The following is a 26,540-nucleotide window of genomic DNA, read 5'->3' on the forward strand; positions in this document are numbered from 1 at the left end:
GACAGATCTCCGGATGAGATTCCTAAGTAGTTGTTTAACCCTCAACAAAACCTGAAGCGCATTCAGGAGACATAACAACAAGAGCAGGCTGGTCTGAGTATCCCAAGGATATTCAACATCTCGGAGAACCACCGTAACTAGCTCGGGGGATAAGAGGGTGGTGGTGAAGGAGAAAGGGAGAGTGAACAGGTAGGGAAACATGTCTTCCCCTGTCCCCTCCACAGATTGGCTCCCTAACGAAAACAGGCAATAGGTGTAATTGCTAATAGTTTCCGAGATATGGTTTCCAAAGTATAGAGTCGACGTCAGTGCTGAGTACAAATACCAGGTTAAAGTCGTGACCAGATATTTCATCATTTCATAAGCCATTGTTACACGGCACAGTACCATAACAATCTTAAACCAGGGCCCGGAAAGGATAAACAGTGCAACAGGGAGCACATACAGAAAGTACCGCACTATAAAACTCAATTTGGAATACAGGTACAGCAGACTGGAGATTAAGGCAATCAACATCGTGACTAGCAACTATTAAGCAGGTCCAATACTTATACCAATTTTAGTTTAACACACTCTGGTCAAATTTGTCGATATCTCAACCTTTCGAGCCCCACGTTGGGTGCCAAAAGGGCTGTTGTGGTTTAACCCGGCTGGCAGCTAAACACCACACAGCCGTTCGCTCACCCTCCCCCCTCCCTCTCTGGGATGGGGGAGAGAAACGGGAAAGTGAAGCCTGTGAGTTGAGATAAAGACAGTTTATTAAGACAGGAATACAATAATAACAATAATAATAATAATAGTGATAATGATAATAGTATTAATAATAATAATGTGTAAGAAAACAAGTGATGCACAATGCAATTGCTCACCACCCGCTGACCGATGCCCAGCCTATCCCCGAGCAGCCGGCCCCCCCACCCCGGCCAGCCACCCCTATATATTGTTTAGCATGACGTCAGATGGTATGGAATACCCCTTTGGCCAGTTTGGGTCAGCTGTCCTGGGTCTGTCCCCTCCCAGCTCCTGCTGCACCCCCAGCCTGCTCGCTGGCAGGACAGAGCGAGAAGCCGAAAAGTCCTTGGCCTGGTGTAAACACTGCTCTGCAACAATTAAAACATCAGCATGTTATCAGCGCTCTTCTCATCCTAATCCAAAACATAGCACCCTACCAGCTACTATGAGGGAAAATTAACTCTGTCCTAACTGGAACCAGGACAGAAGCGATAAGGAGTAGCCATATTTTCTGGAAATTTCAGGTCAGTTATTAAACTATCCATGTGTCCAGTTAACATCATGAGATCACCAAGAAATACGTGGTGTCTTTAGGAAGCAAATGTTTGAGGATGGGATTAGGATCTGGGTACACAGATGCAGTAATGCCCAATATGCATTTGCTAAGACCTGCTAGCTCCTATCTACATCCCATCCTTTGCCATCAGGTCACAGCAGTGTTTGATCATTGATTTAGAGGGCTGATGTCTGAACAATACCCAACAGAACAGAACATGGTTGGGCAAGAAGAGTTTGTTATTTGCCATTATGTCTGCCCAAATGGTTCAGGCATCGAAATTATGGAACGCTTTTTTTGTTTGTTTGTTTAACACCAACATTTAGAACCATTTTTTCATCAACCACCTTCATGGTACATTAGGGTGTCTTTGTATTCATTTTACAGAAGAGAAAGCTGAGAAAGAGACATACAATGATATGACTAAATTCATCCAGAAGGCAATGTAGAACTCTAAGCAGGCCTTAACAGAGGTCAACACCTCTACTCTCTAGACTGTTCCAGCCTGACTCTTTGGGAACTTCAGTAAACATGGACAACAGAATACCTTTCCTCACAGGTTTTGATACAAAGCCTTAATCATACCCAACTGATCTGTTGTCAGGGAATATTCAAATTTCTTAAGCCCTGTAAGGAGGGGAGGAAAGACTATCATTACATAAATGATCAATGTAGTCATCTTCCATGGTCTCAAACATCATACAATCTAGAATTGTTTTTTATATATTATTATTTTGTCTCCTGAAGTGACTTAATCCTTCAGCACAGCCAGAAGATTATCCCCAACAGTGTTCGCTTCTGCCTTGGACATCATCTTCCTAACCATTAGTGGCATTTCAGTGATCTTCAGCAGCCCCCTCCTCACTTTTCCTTCCTGTCTCTGCTCTCATTTGAAACTGTTCAAGGCAAGTCTCCATCCTTAGTATTTTCCCTTATTCTTCTTGTTTTTAACTCTATGCTTATCCATTCTCAAACCTGGTAGAGCCTTAGTCCTGGCTGGAAACCCCATGTACATTAGTTAGTAATGAAAAAGAGAGAGGAAAGGATAGTAGGAGCGGTGAGAGGAAGAAAGATGGAGACAGTGAGAAATCATCTCTCTCTGTTTTCTACTCTTCTTTCCCAGGTGATCCTTCTACCTGCTAAATTAATATGAAAGCCAAGGGGAGCAGAAAAAGGTTGGTGGGGGAGAAAATGACAACCTTAGGAAAAAAAAAATCCTGATCCAGAAAAGTGTCTGTCCCTTGTCTAATTCCTGCAGTGGCCTGTAGCTGATGGTGCTGAGAAAAATACAGCAGCAAGCTCTGACATTTCATTTCTGCAGAGAATTGAAAAAGGGCTTGCTGCAATTCATCGCTCCTTGTAACTCAAACCCTTTTTGACAGGAGTACCTGCGCTGCCTTTTAAGAGTGGCACCATGGTGGCTGTAATTGGACATGAAAAATGATGTTGCATTTCTACTCGCAGAGAGGATTGGGGTGGGGGTAGGTGGGGCAAGTGGTAAGTTGATGTGGGAGGTTGGCATTTGGCATTAATTGAATTAGTTGGTTTTAGGCAAAAGGAGGGAAAAGCCAAAATGAAGTGTAATGAGTAGAGTGATTTTCTCGAAGGTGTGCAAAGGCAATAGTAAAGGTGGTTTTCAGCAGAGATGAAGACACAAAGGACGAAAGGAAAATGAGCAGTGTGATGCACCTGGAGTTCTTACTCCTCCATCAACCCAACCACCTATGGCATTTGTGGAGAAAAGACCTGCAGCACCCTGTCCTGCAGTAGGGCGGATTCACACCTGTACTGTTACCCAGTGCCCATAGTTCCCAAACACCGACAGGGAATCTGAGGCACAGAGGTTGCCTGAGGCCACACTGGTAACCAGATGTGAATAAAACTCTGATTTTCCACAGTTGCTTGCCAGTTCTTTGAAAAGTGAGTCTCTCATATGGAACCAGAAACCCAAATTATATTTTCTGGCTCTTTCCTAAATCTCTTTGTGCCTCAGTGGCCCTCAGCACACCTCTGTCTTGGCAGTGATGTTGAGTAAGGCCCTTCCAAATAATTACTGTGGCCAAGTTGGGCTCTGCGTCATGAATAGGGATAAAAAAAAAAAAATTGTCCAGACTTAAAATGGTTTTATGCATTCTGGTACCATAATGTTGGGAATCTTATAAACACCCCAAATAGATGTTCACGTTTGATGTAGAGAATGAACATTTTTAGTCAGGCCATAAAGGGTAAGAGAGAGGCTAAAGAGGAGATAAGCTCATTCTGGGTTAACTGATGATAAAACACTGTGCTTCTTTCACTGTGACAGCTCAGCAGGGATAATCTAGAGTGAGGAACAGTGATCCTATTTCAAAGGAGAGCACAAAGAGCATCCATGGGCAGAGGAAAGGAGGACCATTGCAACAAACAGAAGTGCAACTATTCCTAGAGGAGAGCCTTCCAGTGTTCATCCAGTCCATCTGTCAGTTAAATGCTGGATCAGCCTACCCAGTTCTTTCCCTGTGATGCCAAATCTCTTTTAAAGATTTTAATGACAGGAATCACTAAAAGCTCACAACCATATCTATAGTTCCTGTGATCCCTTATGGCTGCCCATGGCATTAATCAGATTTGCTGATTGGCATTGGTATTAACACTTTTCTGTTTTCCTCAAATGTGAGGTGTCTTCTTCTTGGCCTAGCTAGGGCTCTTATGATTGCTACTACAAGTTCCTACAGAAAGGCTTGTGTGAGAGACATCATTCTTGACTGTATTGGCAGCTATTGGCACATGCATTTCATGACACTGGAGGCATTTGAAGATGTGTGAAGATGTGTGAAGATGTGTGAAGAAGTTTCATCGATGTCTGCCTTGGATTTCCCGAGACAGGAGTAAAATGTAACACAAATCCCTTATATACACAGCCAGACTCAGCAGGTACTAGGTGTTTGGATACCAGCCTAAGTTGTGCTCCATGTAGTAGGGTGAATGTAAAGCACATGATGGATCCTTCCCAAAGTCTGGAGAAACTGTGCTTTAGACATTGAGACATGGTGTTTTTAAGGCTGCATGTGCTGGCTCTCTCAAAATTAACTCTACCAATTCTGGGTTCGAGTTCTCACAAAACCGAGAAGAGGCATCCTCACTAAGTGGCACTGTCTATCTGCAGTGTAATGACATGAGCTCTTCCCTCAGAAGGCATTTGAAAGCAGTAATTTGGGGTCACCATCCTTTCCAGTTCAGGGCAAAGATGGCATTACACAACCTCATTTACTCCAACGCATTTTCCTCCTGTTGTGAGCCCAGTTGAGTGCCGTAGGACTCCTCCTTTCTCCTATCACTCTCTAAGGGTCCACCAAGGCAGGACAGATATTAAAGATATCTATACCATTATTCCTCAAAACACTATTCAGGGGACTGTGCTTTGGAGTAAAAAATTTGGTTTCTTTGCATTAAAGCCATGACAGTTCTCAGCTGAAGAATAAGCAGAGAGCTTGAACCTCTGAAATCCCTTCTCTCCAGGCAGGTGCTTCCCCAGACTGGGGAAGGTACCTCTTTCTGCTATTTTATTTCCCCACTTAGCCTTTTTCTGCTCCCCATGTCACCTGATTGCTCCCAGAGTGGCTGTGTAAGGAAAGGGGGAAAAAAGTTCCATAAATGGAGAGCAGAAACTTAATTATTTTCCTCTCAATGTTTCTCCCTATAATTGGTGTCTTTCATGTCAAGATGATCTCAATTTGTATTATGGGCTCTGTGCACGCAGCTCTTTCTCTTTGGTCTATAAAGAAATTGTCAAGTGTATAAATCATAGTGTACATTAAATTACACTAGCCTTTTACTTAATTTCCTCATTTTTTTCTTCATCTGCTGGATACCCATTCCCTCCCTCTATTTTTCCTTTTCTCAGAGATTCTCTTCTCCTCCCTCATGCCCCAGTCTCAAAAAATAAGTTACCAAATATCATCTCCTCTCATTTTGCTAAAGGGCCTGATGGTCTTTGCCTGATGGCAAACTGACCACAGCCAGCTCTTCACAAGTAGGAAGAGCTATTTCCAGTTCTTCCAAAGGCTGGATCCAAAGTTTACTTGAGTTCAGCAGTGATTTTTGCAACCGTCAGCACACCTCTTCTAAATTCTTATCTCATGTGACTGTTTCTCTTTCTGATTGCCTGGGATGCAGGTTCTGGCTGTTTTGGCATAAGCAGCAGGGACCTCCTCTCATCACTGAAGTTACATTAGCCGTTGTATCCACATTAGGAACCCATATATAGACAGTGAGTGCAGCTGTCAGTTAACAGCTCTGGAGTCGGACCTTGGTACATGGATGATGTCAACACCAACCTGCTGTAAACACAAACCAGTTACAATGGGGGAAATCAGAGCAGGGAGACAGAGGTGCATTCAGCTTTATTATCCTGTGTATGGGGACTAAGATGTGGCTCATCTCACCTAACTCTAACCTTTCTGCATAGACTACCTTTGTGACCAGTGGAGAGGAACAGGCACTGCAGAGAACTATTCATCACATTCATCTCAGACACCAATCTGAGGAATGGCTTAAAATCACACGTTTTAGACATTTTTACTTATATGACATAAATCACACTCATCGCCTATGTTTAACAGATCTTTAAATGTATATAGCAGCTAGCTACTCACATGTGGTTACAGGAGAGCTATGGCAGGCTGTCTGTCCTGCTGATGCCAAATACATTGCCTCCGGCCCTGATAGTATCTTATGATACACGTGTGAATGACAGGTCTTTATAGTTGCAGAAGCAGGGTCTGATACAAGGTTTATCCAGTGTCCTGGTTCCAGTTAGGACAGAGTTAAGTAGCTCATAGTAGCTGGTAGGGTGCTATGTTTTGGATTAGGATGAGAAGAGCGCTGATAACATGCTGATGTTTTAATTGTTGCAGAGCAGTGTTTACACCAGGCCAAGGACTTTTCGGCTTCTTGCTCTGTCCTGCCAGCGAGCAGGCTGGGGGTGCAGCAGGAGCTGGGAGGGGACAGACCCAGGACAGCTGACCCAAACTGGCCAAAGGGGTATTCCATACCATCTGACGTCATGCTAAACAATATATAGGGGTGGCTGGCCGGGGTGGGGGGCCGGCTGCTCGGGGATAGGCTGGGCATCGGTCAGCGGGTGGTGAGCAATTGCATTGTGCATCACTTGTTTTCTTACACATTATTATTGTTAATACTATTACCATTATCACTATTATTATTATTATTGTTATTATTATTTTCCTGTCTTAATAAACTGTCTTTATCTCAACTCACAGGCTTCACTTTCCCGTTTCTCTCCCCCATCCCAGAGAGGGAGGGGGGAGGGTGAGCGAACGGCTGTGTGGTGTTTAGCTGCCAGCCGGGTTAAACCACAACATCCAGTACCAGATTCTTTGCTGGTTTTAGCACTTAAAATGTCTGGAGCTTTTTAGAGGATATAGGCATACAGGAGAGCAGAAATTGCTCAGTAGTTTCTGGAGCCATTGATCCTTCTTTTTCCAAGTGTGAATCTAACCGTAGTCAGTTTATGGCTAAGTACATTTTCCTCTTGAGACAACAATGCAGCAGGATCTGCTAGGCTCTCCGTCATCTTAACCTACTTGTCAGCCAGTTTGATAACTTTTTATTACTAAATATGTGCGCAGAGCAATTAGAATAAATCTGAACAATTATGAACTACTTCAAAAAAATTAGGAAAAAAAAAGAAAAAAGAAACCTAACAGCTTTGCTGCCCAACTGCAATTAGCCACAAATAAGGGAGGGGCAGAATCACCCCTACTGTTCTCCAAGGTAATGGAAACACTGGAGGAGAAGCATAGAGATGCTAGAAAATGAGTAGTAAAATATTTAGATATTAAATAGTAGTACTGACTAGATACAGGACATGACAACTAAAAAGCTTGCAAGTCATTCATTGCAAAGCCAAGAGATATAAGATTAATTTTTCCAATGTTTTCTAGAGAAAAGACGATGATTCAGATCTATACCTGTCTGGGATTGGGAAGAATCAGGAATAAAATTTATAATCCTTGCATCTGCAGGCTAAACCCTGACTCCAGCACAAAGGTTCAGCAGGGCTGTGGCTTTTGGCCCCAGTGTCTGAGAGCACAGAGGTGGCTATGGTCAATGATTTTTGCAGGCAAGACATGGAGGGCAGCTCTGAGAACCTTTGCATTCTGCCTGAGAGCCAGAATAGCTTTACTGGACTTGCCACAACTATTGTAGGATCCCTGTGGGGGACATCAGTCTCTGTAAAGTATGCATATTCAATTTGACCCCCATCTGCCTCTTATTTATTTGTGTTTTTTTTTTTTTAATTTATTTTTATTTTGAGGTGAGGGAGGCATCCTGTGACACTCATCAGCAAATTTTTGGTCTTTGTTAGGAAGATTTCCATTGCCATCTAAATTTCTGCTCCTTGTGATGCCTGTTTGAGCTTACCATTTCCATAGCTGCCAAACCTAAGGATAATTTCAATCCACTCAGTGGTGGTCACACAGAAAAAATATTTTGAGTAGTTCATCCCCGTAGTGTTTGTATTGCTTTAAGTGACGTGGAGGAAGGGCAGGGAGAGGCTTTCAGAAGAAAATCTCAGCAGTTTCTGATCCAGTCTGCATCCCTAGCTATTAACAGGAGGGGAATATCCTCACCCTGTGCATCAGACACCCATGTCGTGTTAGGCACCACCAGTTAAGATGGTCGTGGACATCTGCTGCCCCTTTCTCCTGGGAGTAAGCAGCTCTGGGTGTAAGGGTATGTAGAAGGAGACGCCTCCTTTAAGAGTGTCTGGTCAAGGACCTTTTCCAAGGCAACAAGGGATAATTAGAAAGGGAGGCGGGATTCCAGCAGGGTTATCCGATCCAGGACTTCTAAGTGGGGAGACAATGACAAGTGACAAACCTCCCAGTCACACTAGTTGACAGGCAGGCTATCAAACTACAGGTCCACTTTGAGGAAGATTAGCGTTTGCAGCTGATAAGACATGAACCAGGGGGCCCAGATTGGGAGGGTGCAGAAACAGCAGAGCTCTGCAGCCATGGGGGACACAGCCCCTGGGCCTGGGGCCGGCTGCTGGGGGCCGAGCATCTGCATCTCCCGCAGCCTGGTGCCCTCGGGGTGTGCATGTGCATTTGCCAGCGAGCTTCAAGCTGGACCAGCCAGTGAGGAGGTGACCTGTGAAGTGGGCAAGAGGCCTGGGTCCAGGCAGGGGTGCTCGGCTGGCTGTGTCTGCTCGTATGTGAACATGGTGTGGAAGTGCTGCTGAAGGCAGCCCTTGGCTGGGCAGACCGTGTGACTGGCTGTGTCAGCGTCCTGTCTGTCCGCATGCGTCCATGTGTCTCTGGGGTACGTGCCCAGCTTTGCTACCTGCTGGGCCTGCAAAAGGGAAAGTGGCAGCCACGTCCCCCGGCCTGGGCAGAGACCCTGGTCCCCAGCACCGGGCTGGGCCCCAGCGGCTGGGCAGGAGCCGGGCTGGGCCCAAGTGGCCGGAGGAGGTGGCTGTGCTCTGCACCTCGCCTAACACCAGTGACAGTGATGGTCCCCAGTGTGATAAATTAGTAGGGGGTTTGTTCATTGTCTTCAAGGATGTAAAGAATCTGATAAGGTTTCGCAATTCACAACATTGTGATAAGGGGATTAAGCGAGTAGATAATGAGGAAGGGAGGTTGGGAAAACATCCTTGTTAAAACAAAGGATTCTGTGAAGCAACCCACCGCAAGACATCCTGTTTGCCGCTTCACGACCCCCCCCTCCCTTGAACACGAGTACAACGCGTGAAAAACAACGACCCCCAACAACGGAACGCGCAGCTTCAGAAGGCTCAACAAGTCCTGACAAGCCGGAACTTGGATGCTATAAAACAGTGACGCTGGAAAGGGAAGTTGCGTGCCGTGGTGGAGTGGAGACTCCCCAGCCGCCCAGCGCTGTTTTGCTTGTGCCTCCTTACTTAATTAATAAATTATCTTCGATGGACCAGAAAATTGCGTGGTCTCGCTTATAACAAATTTGGTGCCGTGACTCGGATGAAGGCGAATTGACTGGGAATCCCTCTAGGGAAGGCGCCCCGCCGATTTCGGTGGCCCCGGGAATGGGAAATCCTGCTCGAGCCCTTCACCGACGAACCCAAAATTAGGCACAAGGAAATAAAGCCGGTAACCCCAAGCAATCTTTGTGCACGAAGACCGAACGAAGACCCACGGGGTGGGTAAGTATAGGCCGGTGATCCTTTCGGTTGGGGTTGGTGATCCCGGAGTGCGTCTGTGTGAGACGTCCAATTGCGGACGAAGTGAGTGCGGACCCCTCAGTAGTGCGGTTCCCACATCCCGCGAGGGACTGGGCCATGACAAGGGGGAAGCGGCTGTGTGTGTGTTTGAAGGCACTCCGGAAGATGGGACAGAAGAAGAGTAAGCCTTCTGGTCCCATGGGTGGGGCAATGCCTAGTGCTAGGTTGCCCCCTATTCCCCCAGATAGCCCACTGGGGTTAATGATTAAGAATTGGAGTGATTCCCCTTTTAGGCGGGGAAAGGATAAAGTAAAAATGATTCATTATTGTGTTGAAGTTTGGGGAGGTAGGCAAATTATTGGCCCATATCTGGGTCATTTGAAGACTGGGTTTGCCAAGCCTTAAATGTTTATGTAAATGCAAAGGAACCTTTTTGTTTAGAGGGGAGCGAATATGCGAGCCTTTGGATTGGCTCAGAGAATCGAGTTAATCTGTACCCTTTAAAAGAAAAAGGAGGGGCAAAATTACAAATTGTGGAGCAAGAGATAAAGTACCTGGGTCACCAGTTAAGTAAGGGGACTAAGAAGTTAGACCCAGGCAGAATCAGTGGAATATTGGCTTTAGCATCCCCGCGAACTAAAAGGCAGGTACAGCAACTGTTAGGGTTGACCGGATACTGTAGACAATGGATAGAAGATTACAGTGGAAAGGTTAAATTTTTATATAACAAGCTGAATAAGGATGGATTACTCAAATGGACAAAAGAAGATGAGGAACGACTGAACAAGTTAAAGGAGGAACTAGTACGCCCCCCAGTGTTAAGCTTACCAGATTTAAGGAGGCCGTTTTTTTTTTTTTTGGGAACAGCGCAGAAGGCACGGCATACGGAGTGCTGGCCCAAGAATGGGCAGGGAGTAAAAAAACCTGTGGCCTATTTGTCTAAATTATTGGATCCGGTTAGCCGGGGTTGGCCAAACTGTTTGCAGGTAGTGGTAGCTGCTGCCTTGTTAGTGGAAGAAGCACAGAAGATCACTTTTGGGGGGGAAATCAAAGTAATATCTCTACACAATATATGCAGGGTACTGCAACAGAAGGCAGAGAAATGGATCACTGACGCCAGATTATTAAAATATGAAGGAATTTTGATTTCCTCTCCAAAATTAACGTTAGAAACAACCTCCCTACAGAACCCTGCTCAATTTCTTTATGGGGAACCAAATGAGTCCTTAGGACATGATTGCCTCCGAAATATAGAAGAGCAAACGAAATTGAGACCTGATCTAGAGGAGGTGGAATTACCCATCGGTGAACAGATATATGTGGATGGTTCCTCGAGAGTAGTCGAGGGAAAGCGAAAATCAGGATACGCGTTAGTAAACGAGAAAACATTTGGGATAGTGGAATCTGGACCTTTGAGCCCTAGCTGGTCTGACCAAGCTTGCGAGCTATATGCCATATTGCTGGCCCTAAAATTGTTGAAAAATAAAAGCGGTACAATATATACAGATTCAAAATATGCTTATGGGGTAGTACATACATTTGGTAAAATATGGGAAGAAAGGGGGCTCATCAATTCACAAGGAAAGGGTTTAATACATCAGGAATTGATTACCCAGGTTTTACAAGCTATCAGAGAGCCCAAAGAAATTGCCGTAGTACATATAAAAGGGCATCAAAAAGGCCTCACCCCTCAGGTTAGGGGTAATAATCTAGCAGATCAGGAGGCAAAAAGGGCAGCATTAATGAGTATAAGAATTATAAGAACGAGGGAAGATTGCCCAGACTGTGGGAAATACTTAATACTTATACTTAATACTTAATATATAATAATATAACAATATATGAATAATATATAATAATGCTTAATATAATACTTAATACTGTGGGAAAGACTTAAAGGAATTTCCATGTTATGATTGCTGGAGTGAATGGGGAGTTGATGGGATTGAATGCAATTGTTCTGAGGAAGAAAGCCCGCCTTATAAACTGCTACAAGTGCGGGCCGGCTAACTCCCTGTGGTCGAATGGACCCATTCCCCTCCCCTTACTCTGTTTCACTATTACAGAAGAAGACAAGATGACACAAATGGGGGTTCGAAAAAAAAAAACGATAAAGGGAAATGGGTACTGCCTGATGGACGGGAAGTGTTACCAAAATCAGTAGCTATGAGGGTGCTACGGAGATTTCATGAACAGACGCACTGGGGAACCCAGGCATTGGTGGATCAATTTGCCACAAATTATATGTGTATAGGGATTTATAATATAGCAAAGAGGATCGTAAATGATTGTATAACTTGTCGGAGGGTAAATGCTCAACATATGAGAAAAAGGGTCCCGGGAGGACGAGAATTGGCACATCGACCTTTTGCAAAGATTCAATTAGACTTTACTGAACTTCCAAAAACGGGGCGATATAGATACTTGTTAGTTGTTGTAGACCACCTCACAAACTTTGTTGAAGCATTCCCTACGGCAAGGGCCACAGCTCAAACCGTGGTAAAGATATTATTAGAAAGCATCATACCCAGATACGGGGTAATAGAAGCAATTGACTCTGATCGAGGCCCACACTTTGTGTCAAAGGTATCCCGAGACACGATGAAGGCTCTGGGAATTAAATGGGAATATCACACTCCCTGGCATCCTCAAAGCTCTGGAAAGGTAGAACGAATGAATGGTGAAATTAAAAAGCAACTAACAAAGCTTATGATAGAGACAAAAACCTCCTGGGTGAAATGTTTACCGCTTGCACTATTGAATATCCGGACACAGCCCCGAGCCGATGTCGGAATCTCACCTTTTGAAAGGCTGTATGGTATGCCTTATGATTTAGAGATGCCATCTGATCACCCCCAGGTAGAGGATATCCAATTAAAACCTTATTTAATACAGCTTATGAACCGACGGAGGGAGTTGCAAGCGAAAGGCTTGGTGGCTAGATATAGCAATCCATAGGATACAACCTGGAGATAGGGTTCTAATTAAGACATGGAAAGAAACGTCTTTAACACCACGGTGGGGAGGCCCCTATGTTGTTTTACTTATCACAGAGACGGCTATCCGGACGGCTGAGAAGGGGTGAACGCATGCCAGTCGCGTGAAAGGACCGATCCAGAAAAGCGAATGGGAAGCGGTCGCAGGCCCTGATGACTTAAAGATCACGTTGAAACGAACTCGATAAGTATGGTCTAACTGTCTATGTATCGTAAAAAAAGGAGGAGAGGGGACCCTGTTTGATCAGAAAAAGGTCGCGGTTACCCGAGAAACTCCCCTGAAGAACACTGCTGCTGCCGAGAAGAACCTGCACCTTGTAGTTCGCTGCAACCGAACTGACAAGCGAGGCAGAGAGTGAAACGGTGGGGAATTACGTGGCCAGGTAAAGAACTCTGGAAAATGGGCCCTAGCCATTTTTTTTTGCGATACATAGTAATGGGTACGATTGTTTACACTGTTCCTGGGTCTGCGCACCCTCACAAACCTTTTAAATGGAGCCTGATTAGATGGGAAGATCACCAAGTTGTTCAGCAGATAACTACTGCTGGGGGACTGATAGGGGAGGCATCATCTATATAAAGAAGGAAGAGACTAAGAGTCCCCAACGGGTGGGACCAAATCAGAAACTGTCGGGGAGTGTTTTGAGGATTCAGCCTACACAAGCTTTTAGAATGCTAACTCCTAATAGCCCTAAACCACTGGAGGTTGCTAATAAATCAGTAAACCCGGAGTACGGGATTAGAAATGAAGGGGTGACCGGGAATAACATATGGAGAATCATGAATGCTAGTTATCAGTTGTTGAATCAACCAAATCCAGACGTGCCTAGACCTTGCTGGTTATGTCTTGATATAAGGCCCCCATATTACGACGCCATTGGGGATCTGGGAGAGACCACCCGTTCAAACGAAACCGATCCCCCACAATGCAATTGGGGAAGGGATGTAGGAATAACGTTAACGGAAGTAACTGGGAATGGCAGGTGCGTAGGCACGGTCCCTGGTGAGAAGTTCCATCTATGCAATATTACAGAAAATGCTACACAATTAGACAAAGAAAAATGGTTAATACCAGCAGATAACACCAGATGGGTATGTTCGTCTCTGGGGGTAACTCCATGCTTATCTTTGAAATTGTTCAACTCGTCTCATAATTTCTGTGTACAGGTAGTAATTATCCCAAGGATTCTATACCACTCTGAGGAATATATGTACACCCAACATACTGTGGCAGAATACCACTTAAAGAGGAGGGAGCCTATTACGGCTGTCACTTTAGTCACTCTGATGGTTCTAGGGGCTGCAGGAGCCGGAACTGGAATTACCTCTCTGGTAAAACAAAGCCAAGAATTTACCTCTCTACGCATTGCTGTAGATGAGGATTTGGCCCGCATCGAACAATCTATATCAGCTTTAGAGAAATCTGTTGGATCATTATCTGAAGTGGTGCTTCAAAATCGCAGGGGATTGGATTTGATTTTTTTGCAACAAGGAGGGCTGTGTGCAGCCCTTCGAGAGGAATGCTGTGTATATGCGGCTCATACTGGGGTAGTAAGAGACACCATGGCAAAACTGCAGGAAGGGTTAGAAAAACGAAAAAGAGAGAATGAAGCCCGCCAAAATTGGTACGAATCCTGGTTTAATTACTCGCCCTGGCTCACTACCTTACTATCAACCATAGCAGGACCTTTACTGTTGTTTATATTAGCACTGACTTTTGGACCATGTATATTCAATCGAGTAATCGCGATTGTAAAAAACCGGTTGGAGGCTGCTCATCTTATGCTTGTGCGCGTGAGATATGAATCCCTGGAGCAGGAGGAAGATGGTGCAGAGACTTTAGTGTTAAGCAAGCGAATACTCCAGAAGTTCAATGAACAAAATATGTTGGAAAAAGAAAAAGGAGGGATTGTGATAAATTAGTAGGGGGTTTGTTCATTGTCTTCAAGGATGTAAAGAATCTGATAAGGTTTCGCAATTCACAACATTGTGATAAGGGGATTAAGCGAGTAGATAATGAGGAAGGGAGGTTGGGAAAACATCCTTGTTAAAACAAAGGATTCTGTGAAGCAACCCACCGCAAGACATCCTGTTTGCCGCTTCACGACCCCCCCCTCCCTTGAACACGAGTACAACGCGTGAAAAACAACGACCCCCAACAACGGAACGCGCAGCTTCAGAAGGCTCAACAAGTCCTGACAAGCCGGAACTTGGATGCTATAAAACAGTGACGCTGGAAAGGGAAGTTGCGTGCCGTGGTGGAGTGGAGACTCCCCAGCCGCCCAGCGCTGTTTTGCTTGTGCCTGCTTACTTAATTAATAAATTATCTTCGATGGACCAGAAAATTGCGTGGTCTCGCTTATAACACCCAGTGCTTCTCTTACAGAGACAGAGCAACAGGGATAAGTCAGAGAACATAAATCATATTCACAGCACAATGGCAAGGTTTTTATATGTGCTTGTGTTCTGATGTGAGAAAGGAAAAAGACATCTGAAAAATCAAAACAGGGAGAGGTTTTGACTTGCATACTACACCCACCCTCTCAAAAAAATCCTCAACACCCAGCATTTCCATGGCATGTGGACAAGCCAGATCTAAGTCTCATTCCCCTGGTATGACTGATAGTCATACAACTGACTGTCCTACTGAGCCAGTAGCTGAGGTGGAGTTCACTTTCCCATTTTCTTTTCACCATGACAATCTCAAGAAACCTTTGCAATTAAAGTTTCACTGAAATATATGTTCTAACAAAGTACTTCTGTTCTGACACAGTGTTTCCAAAAGGAACTATTAGAAATTTAAAAAGTTACATTTAAAATTTTATGACCTGTGTGAAATGAGTCAGATCCCTCACCTGGTGTGATTCAGCAGAGCCCCTGTTAGGTAAATGAGGTGACACTGATTCACCTCAGACCAAGAAGCTGCCCAAGCAGCTTGTGCTCTGTTGTCACTTCTTTGCTTACTAATTGCTTTTTTCCCTCCTCATAGAGTCTATTCTGATGCTAACTGTGATGCACGGTAGAATACAAAGCAAGGCTCTGTATAACAAGGTTTGATTCCATTGCTAAATATCTGTCTCTCTTTGCTTTCTTTTACAGATGAACAGACCAATCCAGGTGAAACCAGCAGACAGCAAAAGCCGAGGAGGTAGTTGACTGCATTGCTTTCAGCCACAGTGCTAAGTACAATTGTCGTCTCTGGCTTCTCTCAGGCAATGTGCTGATCAATTAGTAACGTAATCACTGCCACAGAAATTCCCTCTGCAGCAAAGATTCTATTTATTAAATCTCCTTTACTTCATCTCACTTTCCTCATATTCAATTATTATCTGATTTTAAAAGGCAGGCAGGTGCCAGCGATTGCCTGGGAAACAAATAACTGCCTTGCTAAGAAGTGAAGCAGCAGGCGCTGACTTAACAAAGTTTAACAGCAGTGACGGCAACATAGGTTTTTCAAACCTATGTTAGGACAAGCTGCAGAGGTGTGTAATTTCATTAGGATAAAGCAGATATTTTACGTTTTATCTGACCATGTTGTTTCTGCTTGAACTGAAGCAACTCTGTTTTTGGAAAAGTAAATTCTGAGGAGTTTTCTGCACCTTTATCAGCTTATGTGGATAAACCTGTTGTGGAAGCTGAAGACTTCTCTTAGTACCAGGGAGTTATTTAGGATTTTCACAGGTGTAGTTGGAATCAGGATCTAGTCTTTTGCTTTTCCATGCTGCATGGTGGATTTGGAAGGCTTTGCTAAGTGACCACTCAATGGATCACAAGTGATAAGGTGTTTTCTGTGAAAGGTTTTCTGACAAAACTGATTTTGTGATACTTCACCCATAAGATGGTCAGTTATGCAGGACAAGTTATTCTATTTATTTTCTTGTATCAGTACATTTCTATACATACATATATATACATATAATGACATGATACTTCTCTATCCCTGTCTCTTTGAGTGACAAAAAAGGAGAAGCTTTTGTCCGTATATGCAGTAAAAACACTAGTGCTTCTGTATCACATAAACATGGGAGTAGATTTTGTCATTTATTAATGTATGAAATGTATGAAAACTCTTTAATTTCCACCATGGACGTAAACTCTTCCTCAATTATGTGACTACTATCTTTGTGTTGGCATTAGTGGAAATCACCAGCACCAACTACTTAAAAGGAGCAAAACACCTCGCAGACAAAAGGCCCTGAAATTGTGCGCTTTTTCAGTTGAAAGCTTTGGATTCCTGTGTCAGTCTGGGGCTGAAACTCTTCAGTGACTCAAGTCATTGGAAGACTTTGTACGTAGCTTGTAGTTAAAGGGCTGGTGTCACAGAGTGGTGAAACCAGCAGGTTGGCAGAGGCTCCGTAAGGAAGGTCTGTGGTGCCGTGTAATTGCAGAGCAGGTCAAAAGCTGAATGCTGGAAAAAATGTCAGAAAACCAAGGGGTAAATATGGTGCTTTTGGAGTCCCCATAAAGTAAATTCAGGGGAATTCGGCCAGCAGTGTGCAGAAAATGTCTGACAGGCTCTGTGATGGCAAGTTCTGCTAGCAAGGGCCATAGCACACTTCTAACCTCCAACAAAGGCATGACACATAACACAGCATCGTCCAGTGGTTTTTAACAGAACGGGATTGCCCCCTTTTCCTTCCCCTCTGAAGATCTGGCTCCGTGTCTGGGTAGGCGTCAGTAAGCCATGGGCAGTTGTCAATGCAGATCTCTTGGGGAAAAGGGAAAGGCTCAGCTGCCTGGGCAAACGCAGGGACATTATGCACATTCCAGTGGAGCTCGTGCTGACAGCGAGAGTGCCTTTTGTCTATTTAATTAGACATACCAAAAAATAATAATTAGGCTGGCCAATTTGCTTAGTGCGCCTACAGGGTATGTAGCTCCCAATCACTCTTTTTTTTTTTTTTAATGCAAATTACTGATAGAGAACACGTCTGGCTTTCTGGGGAGGGTTTTCAGACACTTGCGAAGAGCAGCTGCTTTAAGGAGGGGTGGTTTGAACCTCACAAGACTTGGGTGGCGGTTTGATTCCACATTATACGTCACACCAGTAGTTTCCTCTCCATTGTATTTTAGCTAATTATCTCCCCAACACACACAAACTTCATCTTTTCTCTCCCACTCTGTTCCCGTATTGCTCCTGTCGGTGGTGATCATAATGCAGGGGCCAAGCGGGTGTGCTCATCATTGGTGTGAAAGACACGTTGTCCTAATTCCCCACTGACAGGCTGCTTGTGGGCTGGTGATGTTTCAAAATGGCATGACTCAAGGACAACTATGGGAGAAAAGAACAATTGGCACCCAAGGGAGGCATTGCATGAAAACTTATGTTCTTCGTGAGCCCACTGGTTAAAGCAGACACAGCAAATAGAATGCTAAAAAGGAGGCTGTGTATCTTAGGAGCACATCAAAAGACTTCATTAGGGCTGCAACATAAAGGTCAACTTCAACAACAAAGAAACTTAAGTTGTAGCTTATTATACCCTGTCCGTGTACAGGGATGGGACATGAGGGAAGGGGGGAGCTTGGTAGATGAAGCATCTCTTCTGCACAGCACAGGTCTGCAGTCTGCTCAGAACACTTACTCTGAATACGCCTCTGTCTTTTGGCTTATGGGGAATTTTGGTGCCAGGTATTAAAGAGAGGATGCAGTGCTGTTTGAACCTGCAGCTTTCCAGGAGGCTGTTACTGGAAATGGTGAGTGGTGTTCTTGAGGAAGTGAGGTTGTGTTTTATACAAGGGCAAATACCTGCATTTTGCTGAAGCGTGAATCCTTGACTTTTCCAGTCAGTTCTCCCAAAACCCAAACCTGATAGGAGTCTGGAATTTACTCCAACAACAACGACAACAAAAAGAGATTCTGCTCAGCCTTTTTTCCCCTTTTTCTGCAGTCTGGGTTTCGCTGGTCTTTAATCCCTTCTGTGTCCTGATTCTTAGTTGAACCAAAAGTTGGTTTGTTGGCATTTAGTGTGTGTGAGCATGAATTTAGTGTATCAGACCATCTAGATTTGGGGAAAAATTCAAAATGTTGCTTGGCACAAATTTCACTCAACCCAATAAAATGGAAATACTGAGTGCCCCTTATTAGTTTTGCTGTTTTTATTATTCTGTTTGTTAATTCCCATATTGAACTAGGAGCAAGACAAAGAATGCAATCCTTTTCAATAAATCTGGCATTATTTACATTTGCCTAATCTCACAGGAACTAGAAATGAATGTATTTTCAGTACATTTCTGTTGGGAAACAGCCTAAATTAATGGGATATTTTTGCATCTTGCATTCCTGCCTGTTTGTGCGTGTGCAGATGCTCAACTGCAAAATGTTATATAGGAGTATTCCTTCTATCAAATGGTTCATGAAGCTCCAGATATCTCACCGGAAGGTCAGAGTCCTTTGACATTTTATAAAGACCTTAGCAATGATGGAATTGGTAGAACATGATAAAAAGACAAAAAATCAGAGTGTAACTCTAGTTTTATTGAGTATATCTTAAAAACTTTCGTTGGCCTTTGTGTTACACAAATTTTAGTTTGACTCCATAGAAAGTACTTTGCCATAGGTTAGGTTGTCCCATATGTTTTTAGGGGTGTAAGTTATAATTCCACATTACATTCTCAGTATATCCAGACAAATCCCAGTTAACCTGATAGAATTTTCATTTCATCATTTCTGTTGATTATTTTTCTTATTTCTTTGTCTTGTGCTCAGCTCTAAAAATAGCCTGTAGCTATCAGTGACTTAAAGTTTTGCAAACTTAGGGAAAGATCTCAAGTCTGTTTTGTGGTTTGGGGCAAAAGTTTGGAGCCATTTCTTATTTTATCCGCAATATCTCTAGCTCTCACTAGACAACTCCTGCTGCAGCTGGCAGGGTTAACCTATGAGAAACGTAGCCCCTAGGTCCCACTACCTTGTTCTGGGAGTAACATTTTTTAAAAGGAAAGGACTCTCCTGCTACTCTAGTTGCATTCCATTAGTGATGCTTAGATGTGCCATTGCCTCCACATTCCTCTCAAAGGACAAGGGAAAGTCCATAAAGGAAGGCATGCAAAGGTGCACACAGTGTGCTACTCAGGCTCATTGGTAACCTCTCTACCCAGAAACACTTCACAGTTGTTTCTGAGTCCTTCTGTATTTTATGAAAGACATACAGCAGGTTCCTGGACTAAAGAAAATAAAAAAGCCAAAAAAATAAAAAAGTCCAAAGTGGTTTAGAGTTGAAAGGCTGCAGTGTCCTGCAGAGAGGGAGCTGAGAGATTTACAAGAGAGGCTGCAGTTCATCACATTGCAGTGTTTTCTGCATGCAAGACTTCACAAATGTACAAAATCCTTTGTGTCTGTCTGTGCTTGCAAGCAAATTTGTTTGTGTATGTTTCAGGGAAGGCATGTGCAGTGTCTTTTTATGTCTTTTTTTTTTTTCTGCTGTTTAGGGAACATGATAGCAGCTGCTGGAAGGTTTAGACTGTCATATTTCAACTGACTTGCATCATTTCTCTAGCCGTTATTCAGTGTGCAGGCTCTGAAATTATCTGCTTGGTTATGGTTTATTTCAGCTTCAAAGCAAAATGTCCACTCACTTAAAATAAGCAGCAAAACTGTGGTGCCTTGCTCATGCACTATGGTCTGTTTCTTTTTATTCCCTTCCATCAGCTTAGCAATGATGGTGGGACCAGAATGGCTTCTCTGCAGTTTCTAAGGCCTATTTTCCTTCTGGGGCAAAAGTCTGGATCTATTTCTTATTTCATCTGTGGCATTTCTAACTCTCGCTAGATCTCTGCTGCAGCTGGCAGGGCTTATCTGTGACAAACACAGCCCCAGGTCCCACTAACTGTTTGGCATTTAGCTATTTTCCATTTAAATATTCAGAATTCTGCAGCTCGTGCTGATGGCTACAACTTCTCATGAAGCTTCCTATCCAGGTACTAGCCAGATCCAGGCCTGTTTAGGTGCTGAAAATAGGCAAGTCTGGATGTCGTCAGCTCAGTTTGGCTTTACACAGCTATAACAAAGTCACATGGAATGATTTTCTTCTTCTCTGGAAATGCTTTGCAAGGAATAGGTCTGGCTGCCCAGCAGGAAGGTGTGAAGAAGTTAAGGATAAGTAAGGATATGGCATTCTTGGCAGAGCTCAGCATCTTCCCTCGTGCACGGCTGGAGGTTAGGCTATTCCAACATGTGAGAAGTCGTGACGTTTGAGACTATGCACAGATCAGAGTTTTACCTTTGTACATCTTAACTCTTTCTTATCCCTGAGCCATGTGTCTTTCCTGGCACGTTGAGCTCCTTGGAAGCCATTTTACCAGCAGTTTCCCAGTTTGTATCATTGCTGGCCTTCCTATTCCACATGCTGGAGAGAAGGATGTCTTGTTTCCAAATGGTGATCTATTCAACCCCCTTTTACATGGACTGCCCAGATTTTTCTACTCATTTTTTTCTTTTATGCTCCCCCCACCCATTCAGCGTGAGCGGGCAGACAGCACTGGCAAAAAAAACAGCGAGATAATGGGAGGGGAAAGATCCAAGCTGATTTTCCCTGAACACATTCCGAGGGCCCCCATTAACTCTGTCAACATCATCATGAGCCCAGTAGTACTCTCACCCTCACCATTTATAGCTCAAGTAGCGTGGTGTGGCACAAAGAGGGAATTGTGACAATCACACACTGCACGTGCCAGACTGCTGTGACCATGGCACTTCCCAGGATAAGACTACTGGTTGGACAGTAGCAGCTTTGGCTTCACATTTTCTGAGGCCTGGATTCAAGACCTCTGGACAAGTCATTTACTACACCCTTGCCATATTCTCCTTCCTTTCCCTCAGTGCCCACAGCAGTTTAAAAAGCATCTCTCCTTCTTTATCTTCCCTTGCAATTTTAAATGAGATTTTTAACTCCATGTCACAGCGTACTTCTAAATCCCATAGTTTCATACATCTCCTCTTCCTGAGATTTGCCCAAAATATGGTTAATCAACTGTTTTCCACCTTTCTTGCAGGAGGAATTTAAAAAAATAAAATAAAAACAACAACAAAATACAACCCACACCCAAATCCAAATATCTTCTCTTTATTAATTATGTGTTCAAGATTAAACAGCTCAGTGGTGCTGAGTTGCATTAGCTCCACATGAAGGAAAAAGAGAAGGAACAACTGTTTAAAAATAATCTAATACTATGTTAAAAATCCACTGAGAGGAGAGATGAGCTCGAGTCAAAAGGAAAAAGCAGAAGCTAGAGCCTATGCAGAAGACCTTGATATCATTCTGGGAGGCAGCCTTCTTGCCTTAGAGGCTGGGGAAGTGTCAGGACCACCAGAAGCCTTAGCACAGTATCACTGACTGGGTGGGCACCTGAGGAACGGCCGTCAGAGGTGCTGTAGTACTGGGAGGGAGAGATGTTGGTGCCTTCGAAAGCATTCGCCTCCCTGATCATCTGGTCAAGGTCTGGGGAAGAAGCTGGGCCTAGGACTGCAAGGGCTACCTTGGATATCCCATAGTTTTGAGCATCACTCTGGCATCTTCTGGACTTTATTTCCTGGTTTCCTTCCAATGTGAACAGAGATTCACTGAGTCCAGAATCAAGAAACTCACCCAGATTTGGGAGTTTTTCCTTCCTCTCAGTCCAGGTGTAGCCACAGTCTTTGAGAGGCAGAGCTGGGCTTTAGGCCTCACTGTGTGTGACGGAGCCTCTACAGCAATGCCCAAAGCCACTGGGTGCAAAGGGAATTTGTCCACTGGTTTTCACTCCAGGCCAGAACATCTGTTAAAAACAGTGGTGTTTTTCCTTTAAACCTTATCAATCTGATAAGCCTGATCTGGAAACAGCATTTTACTACTCATGGAAGTCTTCTCTTTCTACCTGTGGATTGTCATGGGACTGATTGCAGGCAACGAGAAATGAAAAATCTCCAAGTATATTGTGGAAACTCAGGACTGCATGACCCTACTGAAAGCTGATTCCCTGTTGTGTTCACAGGGCCCTGTTTTCAAGCAGGCAGAAAGTACCAGCAGTGCTGCATGCAAATGGATCAGTTAATTCAAAGTAGCCCAGGATGAACCCATTTGTGCTCCCTTCTGTCTGGTAAAACTTCATTCTGGGGGAGAGAAAAGGCTCTGGCAGATCCTCATGTGTAGTGTTTTATATTTGATGACACTGCTGAAGGCTGATGTGCTCCACTCCGTGCTCACCTGATGAAAGAGTATAAGGGAAATCAAATTTTTGTTCACGTCTGCCCTTTCCATCGTGATTGAAATCGATGGAAGGGTGCCCATCAATAGGAACTGGAAAAGATCCACAGGACATTGTGTTCTAGCACATATAGCACAACCTTTTAAACCAAGTAGTAAGGGAATAAAAGGGGGGAGAAAAAAATAACCATATTGCACATTTTTCATAAAGCATCTTTAACCTAATAGTTTACTGACAAGAAGGAGCAGAGCCTGGAGAGAGGCTGGGGAGCTCATTGCCTTGAAGTTTTGATATCAGTTCTTTTCTCTGCAGCTGAGCTACCACACGACTTTTGATTAATTATGTAACTTTGATTCTCTTCTCACCCTTCCTACATTGCCTGCTTAGGTTATGATTTGCTTTTATTTGCTCGTTTCTTGTGGTTTGTGCCTTTGACGTTCCTACATGCTGGGCAGTCAGTGTCACAGGGTTAAGACACCAGTGAAAGTCTGTAGTTGTGCCCAAAATTATGCATACAGGGCTAAAAATCCAGTATGTTGGATAACAGGCCCCTCACACTGCTCAGTGATGTTTGGAGTTTTTTCAATAACAGAGCAAAAATGGAAGAAGTAGTGAGTGGAGAAGAGTGGAGGAAATAAAAAATGTAATCCTATTAAAAAATCCCACTTTTGTAAATACAGCTCAAGCTCCTAGGTGAACTTGGGGACACATTACAATCCTAGTATCTTTTTTTAATGTAAAGGTTGTTTGTCAATGGGTTTTTATACAGCATTAATAATACATTTATAGATATGCTCCACGATTAATTGCAAAGCATTTATGGCACTGAACAGTTAGAATGCATTATGATAATCACTCCTCATGCATTGACTTTATTTTAAAGGTTTTGCTGATCATTATAATTGGCTTGTTATTACACAGGGATATAATAACACCTCTCTGTATAGTAGTTTATAGCACATCAATAGCAAATGCATTCCCTTTACTGGAAGCAATGTGCATTTTATTAGAATATAGCTGAATAAGTGCAATCCATGTAGACAAATGAAGTTTCTAATGAACTGTCTCACAAAAGAGTTGAAATAACAAGCCATTTATTATGTATTTTTCTATTGACGAACTTGTAGTTATGGTTACATGGGCATTTCTTTCAAAAATGGTAGTTATGTTTTGCTGTTCTTTCAGAGAAGCATTTGGGGGAAAAGGAAAGTACAGGCCATTTTTCTACCTGATGTTGAGAAAAGTAAAGGGGACTAATGCTCACACCTTGCAGATTTAATTTGCTTGTTGAGACTTTCCAAGCTTGTTCCTTGCGAGTTTGGTCTGATATTCACAGGAGACCAAAATGTTGTTGCATCGAGCCCAAGCCCAGCTCCTAGAGAGGAGCTTGCCTCCTGGGTGATGCACCAACATCCCCTGCGTAGTCAACAATGCGTTAGTTATGAGGGGCTTGGTGTTGTCCCTAGTCCTGTTGGGTTTTGTTTGTTTGTTTTTGTTTGTTTGTTTGTTTCTAGTTTCTGTTTTGTGTGTGTGTTTTTTGTGTTTGTTTTTTTTTAATGTATTTTACCAAGTGATATTTTAATGAAAACACAAGCCATCCACAGGCAAGGCCTGTAACAAATCTGTCCTCCCTCCTCATGTCAAAATGCCAGTGTTGCTGGTTCCTGTACAAAACTCCAGAAGGAAGAGCCCTTAGAATACATCTGGTACAAAATATGATGTAAGAAAGAATGCCAAAGAGAAGAACTAGTACAAAAGAAACTGGAGCATCTATCAGAAAACTCAGTGGTTGCAGGTTACTTAGAATTGGTGTAACAGAGATGTTTTATAAATACTAACAGGAAATACTATGAGGTTTCCAAATTTTCTCTCCTGCATGCTATCTTTACTCTGTCTTTCAGTTCTTTCTGGCAACACAGAGTTGAATGCATCCAACACATACATAAGCAATTCATGTGGTTTTGTTTATTCATCTATCTCTAACTGTAAGCAAGGTCAGTCAAGTACCTAATCGCTTTTAAAACCCTGGTCCTAGATAAATAAGTTTGCTGTTTCCAGATGTGGTGAGTTCAAACAGTTACAGTAATGCCTGAAGTATTGCCAGGGTACAAACCGAGCCCAGCATTCGTCACGTAATGCTGTGTACCTGTTTCTTCATGACTGCCACTTGTTTACTGCATGCTTGCAAAGCCATTGACTCTTGCATAATCCAGGGTCTTTCTGGAAAGTGGTTTTTAGTGTGATGTGGGAGCTAGGAAATGCCTGGTCTACAGTCAGTACCCTCAGCTGCTGGCACAGAGATGTTACAACTGAGCAATTTAAAATAAGACGGGCTCAGCCCATCTCTCAGTGCAGACTGAGCAGTTGGCTTCAATTAGTGAGGGACTGTTTCCTTTCTTTTTAATTTTAAGGTCAGTGTTGCAGCATGATTCTGCACAGAGGAAGAGAAAGCTGTACACAGGGCAATAGACTGCAGCTTGGAAGATTGAGGCTTAAATTCTTGCCACAGATTTCCTGCCTGACCTTGAAGAGATCACTTAGGGTCAGGCTATTTATTATTCTCACTCCTTTTCTACCTGGTGAAAACAATAACAATATTATCTTTGGATGAATAGATGTATATATGAAATTGGCCAAGTAACTTTCTGTGATCCCAGTTTTCACCCATAAAATAACATTGGTACGGCAAGGATAGATGCATTGAAGATTATTAGGTGCTTGGTTTCTCTAATCATTAGTTCCACAGAAGTAGCTTGGTTAGATAAATAGAGATGTTCAAAAATGTCAAATGCGTTTCACTGCTCAAATCTCACGTAAAATCAATGGGCCTTGGGTGTATAAATATTCCCTTTGAAAAACTCCCCAAATAATGATGTTCTTCAAGCCAGCTTTGTGGGGCCAATTCCTTTCTTTTTTGTGGAGCCATGTCGGACTCGGTCCCATAGGAGATGCTGCCTGCTCATACTGTGAGAACTGCAGCAGGACATGTCCCAGCTGAAAGGGCAGGGAAGGTTTGTTTCATAACGCAGCTGAGACTGCCTGATGAGCAGCACTACGAGAGAGTTAAAAATAAGGGATAAGTAACTCAGGTGTATTAGGATTGGCCTTAGTAGAGGGATGCTTTGTTGTAGCCTCAAACCTAGTATGTAGCATTTCATAGCTAGTGCAATACTTTCTGCCTAGGAGCTGCCATACAAATGGTATTTAATTACCCCGAATCTTTATTTTATCCATCTCTTGAGTCGCTGATGAATGGCCAGATTCATTGATTATAAACCACAAAATACCGACACTTCCAAGCAGCCATCCGATTAACATGAAATTATGTTGCCACAATATAAATTACATTGGATGAATTGCTTTCTTGGATATTTTTTTCCACAATGACTATGACTGTTATTATTAAGAATAGCTAATGAAAAAGAGGTGTGGGAGAATGGGCCAGAACCTCAGGCAAGGGGGAATGAAGATAGTGTGAGCTTAATGACTTCAGAGATTGGGCTGAACCAAAGCAGTCTCTCCACTCCCTAGATCAGAAATCTAATTATTTACTATCTGTCTTGCGGCAGTGCTTAGGAGACCGGTTATGAACCATGACACCAGGTGCACTGTACAGTGCAGAACAGACGGAAGACCTCTTTTAAGAGCTTGCTCTCTAAATACAAGAGCAGATACAGTGTCTGGATGCAGACCTCTCAAATATCTTCCCAGATGTGAGAAAAACTCTGTGCTGGGTTGTACAGCTGGGAGTGAAAGGAGTATGTCAGGTGTATGACACCCTCTGGTGTACGAGATGGCAAAGTGGAAAAGAAACTGTGGTTCAGCGGATGCCCAAAGGACGCATGGCACTGACAGGGAACAGGTTGTGCCA

At 43.4% G+C, this 26,540-nt stretch overlaps 1 protein-coding gene across 11 annotated transcripts in view; it reads left to right on the plus strand.

The window, feature by feature from the left end:
- Positions 1–26,540, plus strand: part of CELF4 (CUGBP Elav-like family member 4) — an 888,080-nt gene that overhangs the window by 472,571 nt on the left and 388,969 nt on the right. For all 11 annotated transcript variants that reach the window (XM_066986951.1, XM_066986950.1, XM_066986953.1 and 8 more), the window contains exon 3: positions 15,590–15,638. In XM_066986951.1, coding sequence (XP_066843052.1) covers positions 15,590–15,638 — 49 coding nt within the window. The remainder of the gene's footprint in view (positions 1–15,589; positions 15,639–26,540) is intronic.

Source organism: Anser cygnoides, chromosome 36 (assembly GCF_040182565.1).
Source record: "Anser cygnoides isolate HZ-2024a breed goose chromosome 36, Taihu_goose_T2T_genome, whole genome shotgun sequence".
Lineage (NCBI taxonomy): Eukaryota > Metazoa > Chordata > Aves > Anseriformes > Anatidae > Anser > Anser cygnoides.